The 13,925-nt window shown below is 34.9% G+C and overlaps 1 protein-coding gene across 1 annotated transcript; it reads left to right on the top strand.

Moving 5' to 3' along the window:
- Positions 1-918: 918 nt before the first annotated feature.
- On the top strand, positions 919-3,568 carry LOC127128197 (GRAS family protein RAM1). The gene is made up of 2 exons (XM_051057429.1): positions 919-1,940; positions 2,414-3,568. Exons 1-2 carry the CDS (start codon positions 1,113-1,115, stop codon positions 3,566-3,568), a joined length of 1,983 nt encoding a protein of 660 aa, XP_050913386.1. The 5' UTR covers positions 919-1,112.
- The last annotated feature ends 10,357 nt before the right edge of the window (positions 3,569-13,925 follow it).

Genomic DNA, 13,925 nt, shown 5'->3' with positions numbered 1-13,925 from the left:
TGAAACCAGAGGTATTTTAGGAATTTCCTTAAAAAAATGGATTATTTTTATAAAAAATTCGTCTATTTGCATTGCATATGTGATAGCTCATAGTATCATTTCCTCTTTTCAATAAGAAAAAACAAAAGTTCATTAACATGTCATCTAAAATGCTATATTAAACCAATTGATAATTGTGTAATAATAATTTATTGTAGGAGATTCATATTTAAATAGTAGACATCTTATTTATTCACTTTTAAAATTAAAATATTATTATTAGACTGTTAAATTAAAAAAATGATTTACAAAATATATATAATTCATAAAAGTCAATATTATTAAATTAAATATTATTATCAAAGTTCAAAGTCTAGGAATTACAATTATTTATATTAATTTTTAATAATTATTACTCCCTCCGTTCCTTTTTAAGTGTCATTTTTTGATTTTTTACACATACCAAGGAAATTAATCATTATTGTTACTTTTCAAATAATAATTCTTCTTTTACCTATAATACCCTTAATTAATTGTTACATTCACTTTACTTTTTCTCTCTCTGCAATCATTATCTAGGGATAATTTTGACAAAATTGTAATTAATACTACCTTAAACTTTGCAAGTGACAATTAAAAAGAAATAAATTTTTTGCAAGAAAGTGACACTTATAAAGAAACGGAGGGAGTACCATTTTATTCACGAACAAAAGTAAAATTACATATGCGTATTGATGCGCATAATTGCCAAGGTGAGTATGAAAAGAACCTTGTAAATAGATGGGCCGGCCCATAGCAAAAGGGGTCCACCAAATCCTTTGTCCTTTATTGCAAATTCAAGCATTCCAAAGGCTCCTAATAATAAAAAGTTAAAACAAGTTTATAAATGACAAAAACCAGGCCTCTTAAAATCCAGCACAAAGTCTTAGCACTACATGAAAGAACTCACAAACTCTTGGAATCAAGTATTGTCTTTTCCTCTCATAATTTTCTCATAAAAATTTGTACTTTTTTGCATCCCACCTAAATAAAAAGAGAGAAAACATACGCATTGCTCTTTCCATAAACCAACCTAAATCACTTTCAGATACATGTATTGGTAGCTTAGGGAGCAAAGAAATTAACCACCAAAAATGATGAATTCACTTTGTGGAAGCTCAAATTCCATCAAAGAAAAATGTGTTCAACCAAATTCTTCAAAGAAAAATGTCACAAATTCTTGTGATGATTTAGATCAAATTACTAGTATTCTAACCCCACAAAGCTTAAACCTACCATCACTCAAATTTGACTTAGATGGTGATGTCGAAGTCCAATCGCCAGATAGTTCAATGTGGGAATCATTTTTCAATGACCATTTAGATAATGATTTCATGATATCATCCCCTATTAGGAACAACATTAACCCTAATTCACCACAACCTTCTAACTGTAATAATAATAACTATGTTCAAGGAATGCAAATTCAAACCTTTTCACCACCTCGTTTAAATAGTTATAATAATAATCAACAAAAAGGAAAAGGACTTAGTCCACTTCATAGAGTTTTCAATTCACCAAACAATCAATACATGCAACATGTTGAAAATCTTTCATTGCCAGCAATTGAAGAGTTCTTAGAAGATTATCAAGTTGATGTTGATTTTTCATCAACTAAGGCTATTTCTTCTAATGATCAATGTTTTGACATGGAGACACCAATTTCGACAATTTTGGATAGTTTAACAATGCAGAATTCCTCTTCAAGGTATTGTGGTTCTGTGAGCGAAGAATCTTCTGTTATGCATGGTGGTGGATCTTCTCAAGTGTCTCAAGAGAGTGACATGTATCATCAAATGGGATCTATGGCTAGTGCTTCACTTTCACAAGCTTTACAACAAGAAAGGTATCAAGAGAAACACCAAAAATTGCAAGCACAACAGCAAGGTCTAACCGTTCCTATTCCAATTGGAATTGAACAGGTAATAAAATCTTTCCTTTCTCTTTCTTCATATAAATTTTTTACTTCAAATTCTAAGTCACTTGATCCTTTAATTTAATTAGTTAACATAATTTATGGTCTATCTAACATAATATTATCAATTTGAGCACATAAGTTAAATTTAATGAAACATGTGATTTTATTTGAGGTGGCAAAAGGGTATATCCGCTCTATTTAGACCCGTCCAGCAAAAAAAGTCTTAAAAAACAGGATGTAAAGATTTATATTAACATTGACTCTGCAAAAACTAGAAAAAAAATGGGACGGATGAGTACGAGCATATTATAGGGTACGACCTTAAAACCTTCCCCCCAAAAAAAATGCTGGCAACCTAGTTGATAGGACCTGTTTTGTCAACTCTATTTCTGGCAACCTAGTTGGTAGGACCTGTTTTGTCAACTCTATTTCTTTTAATGATTTGTGAGTTGAAATATTACTATATTATATATGTAGGAGCAAGACAGTGGACTTCAACTGGTGCACTTGCTTCTAGCCTGTGCTGAAGCAGTTGCAAAAGAAGAATACATGCTAGCAAGAAGGTACCTACACCAGCTCAACAGAGTAGTAACACCACTAGGTGACTCCATGCAACGTGTAGCTTCATGTTTCACAGAATCTCTTAGTGCAAGACTCGCTGCAACCCTTACAACAAAGTCATCATCAATGAAAAAAATAACACCGCCATCTTCTTCATCTTCCTCATCATCAAGTTTCTCTACCTTTCCATCAAACGCTATGGAAGTCCTCAGGATCTACCAGATTGTCTACCAAGCTTGTCCTTACATAAAATTCGCTCACTTTACCGCTAACCAAGCAATTTTCGAGGCGTTTGAGGCTGAAGAGCGTGTCCATGTCATCGACCTTGATATCCTCCAGGGTTACCAGTGGCCTGCATTCATGCAGGCATTGGCTGCACGGTCCGGCGGTGCTCCGTTCCTCCGGATCACAGGTGTGGGGCCGTGCATTGAATCAGTTAGAGAAACCGGAAGATGTTTAACAGAGTTAGCTCATTCTCTTCGTATCCCATTTGAGTTCCACCCCGTTGGAGAACAACTTGAGGATCTTAAACCACACATGTTTAACCGCCGTGTAGGCGAGGCTTTAGCGGTTAACACAGTTAACCGCCTCCATCGTGTTCCTGGGAACCATCTCGGGAACCTGTTATCTATGATTAGAGACCAAGCACCGAACATCGTGACGCTGGTGGAGCAAGAAGCAAGCCATAACGGGCCATACTTTTTAGGCCGGTTTCTCGAGGCATTACATTACTACTCTGCCATCTTCGACTCTTTGGACGCGACATTCCCGATGGAGTCAGCACCTAGGGCAAAGGTGGAGCAGTATATCTTTGCACCAGAGATTCACAACATCGTGGCATGTGAAGGGGAGGAAAGGATAGAGAGACACGAGAGGTTGGAAAAATGGAGGAAGATAATGGAAGGGAAAGGGTTCAAAGGAGTAGCATTGAGTCCTAATGCGGTGACTCAGTCAAGAATATTGTTGGGTTTGTATTCATGTGATGGGTATAGGTTAACTGAGGATAAGGGTTGCTTGTTACTTGGGTGGCAAGATAGATCCATCATTGCTGCTTCTGCATGGCGCTGCTGAATATATATATATATATATATATATATATATATATATATATATATATATATATATATATATATATATATATATATATATATATATATATATATATATATATATATATATATATATATATCTTTAAATTTATTTGTATTATCCTGTATTTGAATATTATACATCTTGTTGCTATTTAATATATGTTGTTCAATTATAGTCTCTAAATGTCATTCATTATATGTATGAAAGGAAACTGAGAAAAGGAAATGCTTAACTTAATTTCTGAAATATTGTAGAGAATTAAATCAAGGACTAATAGAAAGTGCCACATATATTTTTCTTTGACATAATGTATATATAGATCATCACAAAGATTAATTTTGACAAGGCCTTTTTTGTTAAGCAGATAGTTGGGCGTCTTTCTAGTTTTGTTGGTCATTTCTGACAGGTCCTTTTTTTGTTTAGCAGATAGTTGATCAACACTCCTTCTTTATCTTTCAGACTTATATGGCTTTTTTAGTATGACCCAAAGAAAATATAAATAAATTAAAAGGAATATACAGAACATTACTTTATGACATTTCCTGCTCATATGTGGGATTGTTCGAAAATGACTTGTTTATATTATGAGACATGTATCATGTATGTAGAATGTGTATAGATGAGTTATCTGTTGTGTCTTTGTGGTGACTTTGGGTGTTTTTAGGAATGAGTTTATTTTATTTAACTGGATCATTATACAGTCTAGGTCACATTCACATTGCATTTTTCATAATATAAAATAAATAAATAAAACTAATAATTATATTTATTATTGGTGAAATGTTTTGTTAGTATTTTATGATATTTTTTATGGTGAGTACGGTTCATCGTGAATATGTAATTTGATCCTTACAATTAATATTTTAGGTATTCAAGGAGAAAAACATGATTGAATATATTGCTTGAAGCGTGTACGACTAAATATGTCTCTTGCAAAATTAGTAATTTATGTAATAAATGAATCGATGTGGTGCTCTATTTTTGTTTCATTTATTTTAGCATCTGAACTCGTTTAAAAACATAGATATGAATTTTCCCCGTCATAATTTGTTTAACTATTGCGGAATTTTATTAAATTTACATTTCTCTAAATTTTATTTTCAGTCATTGTTATAGTTTTCTCAGTTTATTAAAAAGAAGCCGCATTTTTTATAGAAATTTTAAATAATACCTTGGAGGAAATCTGAGATGTTACATTTGATATCAGAACAATAATCATTGGACACATATTTTGGGGTGGGACGATCTTGTATGGCGTGTATGGTGTATGAGTATGAAAATTTGGTGATGCATGAGTTATTTAGTCTTATAATATTTTAGATAAACATTGTGACTATTTATTTATTTAACTACTTGTGTTATGTTCTAACGAGTGTGAAAAATTATGTGTAGCAAATTTTTTTGGAATCCACATACTTATAGCCCAAGTGTTAGGATGAGATCTTAAACATCCTTCTAATACAAGTGTAATTGTACGAAGTTACGATGATCCAACTAAGAACTTCTACTGACCCACAAAATACCCAGTCAATTGCTGACATGGAAGACGCCATTCAGGCAATTCACACAATGACTACTGCTATTGCTCAACAGTTTGCTGAGACTTTTGCGCAGCAAACTACAATCCAAGCTCAATGTGAGGCCTAAGGGATCAGATAGAGGAAGTTGTTGCTGCTGCGAGAGAACTGACGGGTTTTAATCATCAAAATCCACTAAAATTCAAAAGGAACATGACCCAGATAAGGTTGATATTTGGATACAGGAAATTGAGAATTTTTTTGAAATGCTCCATTGCACAAATGCTAAGAAGGTGGAATATGCAACTTTTTTTCTAATGGCAGAGGCTGAATCCTAGTGGCGGGGTGCAAAATAGCCAATGGAGAGTAATAATGAAACACGGAACTGGGAAACTTTCAAACATAAATTTATGGGCAAATATTTCCTATTAAGTGCTAGATCTGAGAAATAGGATCAGTTCCTCGAGCTTTACCAGGGTAATATGACTATTTCTGAGTATGCTTACAAGTTTGACTCACTAGCCAAATATTTCTACTATTTCCATGACCATGTGGACAAGAACTATAAGTGTGAAAGGTTTGAGCAAGGACTCAGATATGAAATTAAGTAATCTATTAATCCATTGGAGATTCGTCAGTTCCAAGTGCTAGTGGAGAAATGTAAGAAGGTAGAGCGAATGAAGCAAGGACGTCCAAATAGATGGGTGGCGAGAGGACCGTCTAGACACCAGGTTGAAAAAAAATTCTATAAATTTGTTAAGAATTTTCTATCACTAAGCCTTTTTCAAACAGGGACATCAGGACCACAATAATAGAGGCAAGCAACAATAACCATATATCCGACCTCAAAGGAATGGAAAGGACCAACCTCAAAGACATTTCAAGGGAGGTCAGAGGCCACAAAATTCAGGTATTGTTTGGTGCTACAACTGTAATAAGGAGGGACGTGTGAGTACTCAGTGCCCAGAAAGAGTGAGAGTTTGTTATCTCGGCCAACGACCAGGATATTTTGCTAGGGATTGTCGAGCACCAATGAGAGATCATATTTCATCTACCAACAACACTAATGATGCTATCCGCCCTACTGCTAAGGGACGTGTCTATCACATTAGAGGAGAGGAAGCTTCGAATGCCTCTGGTTTAGTCCAGGGTGAGTGGGAAATTTCAGACATACTATTTCCAGTATTATTTGATCTTGGCCCTACTCATTCTTTCATCTTTATGGAGTGTGCGAATTCTGTACAACTACTTGTCACTTCACTACCTTTTGGCTTGGTGGTAACAATACGTGTTAGACAATATGATTCAATCTAGAGGGGGCGGGGGGGGGGGGGGGGTGAATAGATCCCAAGTAAAAACTTTAACAAAAATTGGTTTGAAAATTTATATGGCTAGCGGAAGTAACCCGGATCGAAACGTCTAACCGAACCGCTACCGAAAAGTTCAGATATGCGTAATTACAATCAAAGTATAATAATAAGTACAAATTAGATCAAAAAACTTTCAACCACAACCAATTGAATGATATACTAAAAGTGGAGTTTATTCTCAATGATAAAATATACAAAAATATAATATAGACAAATTATCGAACACCTTGTGTCCAATAAATTTAGTTTAGAAATTTGTATGATTTGTTGATCTTAAAATCCAACCACAATCTAATAGATTGTGATCAACTATAAAAAAAGCTTTTTCAAATTATTATCAAAAGGTTTAACCAAACGTGTTGATCGTACAATAGATGAATTCAACAATTTGCAAATGAAACGTAAAAGAGAGACAGAGACAGAGAGTGCACAAGGATTTGTTTAGGCAGTTCCCCAATCGGCCTTGCTATGGATACATCTGCCATCAATTCGAACTTGAATTGAGATAATGAAATTAACCTTACTTTGTAAAAGTAGTATACAAGATAAATGTAGCAATCCAATCCTATAAACCATATGTTTGATGTTGATTCTAACATTTTCTCTTCAATTGATCTGAGCATGATCAAGTCACCCAACAATGGCAATTTGATTCACTGTCTCACGCTACTCCTTTGTAAGAACCTTATGTTCTTCAAAGCCTTCACTCGACCGAATCCAAATTGTGAATTATTATAACCCAAGATTTATCAATATGATCCATCGTATCACGCTACTCCTTTGCAAGGAGCCCTCGTTCTTCAAAGCTTTCACTCGATCAGATCCAAATTGCATAATTTTGTCCAAAACCTTCAAATCCCTAATTGATCTTGAAGGAAAACACCAAATTGGTTTTCTTATTTGAAACCCTCAAAGATATCAACCCAAATTACAACTCAACAACCTAAATTAGATGTTATCAACACTTTTCTAGATGGAACCCAAACAAAGAATGATTATGTGTAGTTTGTTTATGTGTATGCATAAAATATAGGTTGAAGATGATGAGAACTCTTTGAAATCCCTGTTTCATGTAGGTTTACACTCTAGGAAGGGCACTCACATACTCCCTATAACAACCCGTATAATATATATCTAGAATAATATCATACAAGTGTTAATAATTGGTACTGATCCAACATAAGTGCCTAATGGCATCAATATATATACATGTCCAAACTAAAACATCAATGGAACATGTTATACAATAGTGCCTAAACAATAAAATCTAAGAACTATGTACAATATCTTCATTGCACACAACTCCACAGCGGAAGATCATGATAAATAGCATCCCTTGAAACATCCATCAAAGCTTCTCATAGATTCAACCTGTAAGGAATACCTGAAAAATAACAACAATAATGGGATGAGATAATAATCTCAGTGAGTTCTCCTATCATATGGGTCCACTCGGCTCTACAGGGTTTTCTAATCAATATTCAACTCATATCCAACTCAAGTCAACAAGGGAACAAAGACTTGAGCGATGGGGAAACTATCTCGCAATTGTATGGCAACATGCATCTGAGTTCTCATAACTCAACCACGATCATTATTCAGATAACGACGCATCAATTCCCGAACGGACTTACGTCTAAGCCAGACCCGATTCATGCATGCCCGTATGATTCGACTTTCACGGTGGATATCGAGTCCTCTATGAGGCTTAATCCCCAGTTCAAGCAACTGTCACCCGTATGGGACTCTCACCCACTTAGGGTATCCTTCATCGTATAGGCCTTATCCCACTTTGGTGTCCACCTTTCCCCCATGTCCGCCATGGTTGGGGCTCAAACCCAATTGAGGCTCGAATCATTGGTCCCACATCCCAATGCTTACACGTTTAAGCATACCAATAGAGATGTGTACCATCACAGAAAAACACACATTCTGAATACATGACCGGTTTCGCAAATCATTGGTTCCACGAACCATAACAAAATTCATAAATCACAGGTGACTTCATTCACCATAATACACAAATAATAACATGGCATGTTCCATACAATGCGTCTCATTCTCAATCATGGCAACAATTCGTTCACGACCTCCACATAAGCGTCGTACGAATGAATACTGTATTCTCATACATATCACACATGTTCCATAACCTAGATTATATTTCTAAGTTATTAATCAAGTTATTCTCCTAGGTTTCCTCACTCATCTTTGTAAGGTTTTTAATCATGTTATTTCACCTTCAACATAACAATAATATTTAATTTTCATCATGATATAATTATAGCATTTATAAATCACATAATATTTTATAACATGGAACAATAATAATAGCCCTTTACGTTATCTTTCTAACGCATCCGTCCGCATCCGAAACGGAGTTATAACACTCGATTAATTCGTTAATCTATCTTAATCAAGATTTAGATTAACATTTATTCATTGTATAAGTATTTAACAACAACATCTTTGGCCTAGTGGTAAGGCTTGTACAATTCCAAGGAGGTCTTGGGTTCAAACCCCATTGGTGACATATTTTAATTCATCAATTTCACTAAACCATCCAACATATGCAAGAACAACCATAGAAATATCATCAATGAAGATTCAAAGAAACTCATCATACTATCAACAATCTCACTATCAATTTCATGGTTTTACCAACCCTAATTTCTAAATCTAAAATTCTATCTAGAACTCACCTTGGAGATGAAGATGGTGAGATCAAGATGATGAAGAAGATGACATGATGATGGTGGTTCCATGGCTTCATCTTCTTCTTCTCCCATGAGTCTTCTTCTAATCCTCTTCTTACTCTTTCTATTTTCCTCTTTCTTTCTCTTTCTCTTCTCTTCCCTTTCTTTCTTTTCTTTCTGATATCTCTCACTCTCTATTACATACTTCTTCTTATCCTTTTCTTCTTCTTTCTCTTACCACCACACAATTATATATAACATACACTTTATAAAAATATCCCAATTGACCAATTATTAATGTTACCAAAAATGTCCTCTCTTGTACTTATTAATATTGCTCTGTCTCTTTATTAATAATTAATCTCTTTCAAGTTCACTGGTTACTCTATTGGTCCCAATTGACAACATTTAGAGCACATAGGAGCTCCAATTATTACAATTGATAAAAGATAGAGTACATAGGAACTCAATTGGTCTCAACTGACAACTAATTGAGCATTTAAGGGAATATGGGATATTACACTCCCCCTTTTTTATGATGGAAAAACTTGCGATGATGCATTTGATGTCTTCATGAAGACTCCTATAAATGTGTGTATCATAGCTTCGTAACTTGCATATACTTATCCCTCTTTGACAATATCAAAAAGAGACAAAGAAATCCATTAGATGTATCACATAGATACAACATGTCACATAGACCATAGACCACACAAAGGCGTTTGCAAAGAAAGATCATGCGCTCACATACACTACATACATGAAGTTACACAAATAGAATTTAACACAACGTAAATAGAAATAAAATATAAACAACATTACAATATTTTCACATAGCATAACCATGTTCTCACATTAAACAAGTAGTAACATTGTCAAGACATAAGATTAAAACAAACAAACCAAAAGAAAAACACAAAGTGCATGATGAATCAAAATATGAAAGGCATGAGAGAAATGCTCCACAAGATGATTAACCCAAAGAAACAACAATTCAACACTTCTAACGCCCTCCACGACCTCTAGGCATTGGCCTCACTCCATGATGCCAACCTTGTCCATCATTTCCAAAGTGATGATCCAAGAAATCGAACATCTCTCGATAGAATTGTGCGAAGTGGTAGTGATCTCATTGTGGCTCAATTGGTCTCAACTGACAATTAATTGAGCATTTAAGGGAATATGGATATTACACTCCCCCTTTTTGATGATGGAAAAACTTGCGACGATGCATTTGATGTCTTCATGAAGGCTCCTCTAAATGAGTGTATCATAGCTTCGTAACTTGCATATACTTATCCCTCTTTGACAATATCAAAAAGAGACAAAGAAATCCATTAGATGTATCACATAGATACAACATGTCACATAGACCATAGACCACACAAAGGCGTTTGCAAAGAAAGATCGTGCGCTCACATACACTACATACATGAAGTTACACAAATAGAATTTAACACAACGTAAATAGAAAGAAAATATAAACAACATTACAATATTTTCACATAGCATAACCATGTTCTCACATTAAACAAGTAGTAACATTGTCAAGACATAAGATAAAAACAAACAAACCAAAAGAAAAACACAAAGTGCATGATGAATCAAAATATGAAATGCATGAGAGAAATGCTCCACAAGATGATTAACCCAAAGAAACAACAAATCAACACTTCTAACGCCCTTCGAGACCTCTAGGCATTGGCCTCATTCCATGATGCCAACTTCTCCATCATTTCCAAAGTGATGATCCAAGAAATCGAACATCTCTCGAAAGAATTGTGCGAAGTGGTAGTGATTCTCATTCTGGCTCAATTGGTCTCAACTGACAACTAATTGAGCATTTAAGGGAATATGGGATATTACACTCCCCCTTTTTGATGATGGAATATGGGATAATTGAGCATTTGATGTCTTCATGAAGGCTCCTTTAAATGAGTGTATCATAGCTTCGTAACTTGCATATACTTATCCCTCTTTGACAATATCAAAAAGAGACAAAGAAATCCATTAGATGTATCACATAGATACAACATGTCACATAGACAATAGACCACACAAAGGCGTTTGCAAAGAAATATCGTGCGCTCACATACACTACATACATGAAGTTACACAAATAGAATTTAACACAACGTAAATAGAAAGAAAATATAAACAACATTACAATATTTTCACATAGCATAACCATGTTCTCACATTAAACAAGTAGTAACATTGTCAAGACATAAGATTAAAACAAACAAACCAAAAGAAAAACACAAAGTGCATGATGAATCAAAATATGAAATGCATGAGAGAAATGCTCCACAAGATGATTAACCCAAAGAAATAACAAATCAACACTTCTAACGCCCTCCACGACCTCTAGGCATTGGCCTCACTCCATGATGCCAACCTTGTCCATCATTTCCAAAGTGATGATCCAAGAAATCGAACATCTCTCGATAGAATTGTGCGAAGTGGTAGTGATTCTCATTATGGCTCAATTGGTCTCAACTGACAACTAATTGAGCATTTAAGGGAATATGGGATATTACACTCCCCCTTTTTGATGATGGAAAAACTTGCGACGATGCATTTGATGTCTTCATGAAGGCTCCTCTAAATGAGTGTATCATAGCATCGTAACTTGCATATACTTATCCCTCTTTGACAATATCAAAAAGAGACAAAGAAATCCATTAGATGTATCACATAGATACAACATGTCACAAAGACCATAGACCACACAAAGGCGTTTGCAAAGAAAGATCGTGCGCTCACATACACTACATACATGAAGTTACACAAATAGAATTTAACACAACGTAAATAGAAAGAAAATATAAACAACATTACAATATTTTCACATAGCATAACCATGTTCTCACATTAAACAAGTAGTAACATTGTCAAGACATAAGATTAAAACAAACAAACCAAAAGAAAAACACAAAGTGCATGATAAATCAAAATATGAAATGCATGAGAGAAATGCTCCACAAGATGATTAACCCAAAGAAACAACAAATCAACACTTCTAACGCCCTCCACGACCTCTAGGCATTGGCCTCACTCCATGATGCCAACCTTGTCCGTCATTTCCAAAGTGATGATCCAAGAAATCGAACATCTCTCGATAGAATTGTGCGAAGTGGTAGTGATTCTCATTATGGCTCAATTGGTCTCAACTGACAACTAATTGAGCATTTAAGGGAATATGGGATATTACACTCCCCCTTTTTGATGATGGAAAAACTTGCGACGATGCATTTGATGTCTTCATGAAGGCTCCTCTAAATGAGTCTATCATAGCTTCGTAACTTGCATATACTTATCCCTCTTTGACAATATCAAAAAGAGACAAAGAAATCCATTAGATGTATCACATAGATACAACATGTCACATAGACCATAGACCACACAAAGGCGTTTGCAAAGAAAGATCGTGCGCTCACATACACTACATACACGAAGTTACACAAATAGAATTTAACACAACGTAAATAGAAAGAAAATATAAACAACATTACAATATTTTCACATAGCATAACCATGTTCTCACATTAAACAAGTAGTAACATTGTCAAGACATAAGATTAAAACAAACAAACCAAAAGAAAAACACAAAGTGCATGATGAATCAAAATATGAAATGCATGAGAGAAATGCTCCACAAGATGATTAACCCAAAGAAACAACAAATCAACACTTCTAACGCCCTCCACGACCTCTAGGCATTGGCCTCACTCCATGATGCCAACCTTGTCCATCATTTCCAAAGTGATGATCCAAGAAATCGAACATCTCTCGATAGAATTGTGCGAAGTGGTAGTGATTCTCATTATGGCTCAATTGGTCTCAACTGACAACTATTTGAGCATTTAAGGGAATATGGGATATTACACTCTCCCTTTTTGATGATGGAAAAAATTGCGACGATGCATTTGATGTCTTCATGAAGGCTCCTCTAAATGAGTGTATCATAGCTTCGTAACTTGCATATACTTATCCCTCTTTAACAATATCAAAAAGAGACAAAGAAATCCATTAGATGTATCACATAGATACAACATGTCACATAGACCATAGACCACACAAAGGCGTTTGTAAAGAAAGATCGTGCGCTCACATACACTACATACATGAAGTTACACAAATAGAATTTAACACAACGTAAATAGAAAGAAAATATAAACAACATTACAATATTTTCACATAGCATAACCATGTTCTCACATTAAACAAGTAGTAACATTGTCAAGACATAAGATTAAAACAAACAAACCAAAAGAAAAACACAAAGTGCATGATGAATCAAAATATGAAATGCATGAGAGAAATGCTCCACAAGATGATTAACCCAAAGAAACAACAAATCAACACTTCTAACGCCCTCCACGACCTCTAGGCATTGGCCTCACTCCATGATGCCAACCTTGTCCGTCATTTCCAAAGTGATGATCCAAGAAATCGAACATCTCTCGATAGAATTGTGCGAAGTGGTAGTGATTCTCATTATGGCTCAATTGGTCTCAACTGACAACTAATTGAGCATTTAAGGGAATATGGGATATTACACTCCCCTTTTTGATGATGGAAAAACTTGCGACGATGCATTTGATGTCTTCATGAAGGCTCCTCTAAATGAGTGTATCATAGCTTCGTAACTTGCATATACTTATCCCTCTTTGACAATATCAAAAAGAGACAAAGAAATCCATTAGATGTATCACATAGATACAACATGTCACATAGACCATAGACCACA

This window comes from Lathyrus oleraceus, chromosome 3, assembly GCF_024323335.1.
Source record: "Lathyrus oleraceus cultivar Zhongwan6 chromosome 3, CAAS_Psat_ZW6_1.0, whole genome shotgun sequence".
Taxonomy (NCBI): domain Eukaryota; kingdom Viridiplantae; phylum Streptophyta; class Magnoliopsida; order Fabales; family Fabaceae; genus Lathyrus; species Lathyrus oleraceus.
This window is presented reverse-complemented; position numbering and strand designations above follow the sequence as displayed.

Coding starts and splice junctions, on each gene's coding strand:
- LOC127128197 (XM_051057429.1), top strand. CDS start 1,113: ATGATGAATTCACTTTGTGGAAGCTCAAATTCCATCAAAGAAAAATGT. Junction 1,941..2,413: donor TTCCAATTGGAATTGAACAG/GTAATAAAATCT, acceptor TTATATATGTAG/GAGCAAGACAGTGGACTTCA.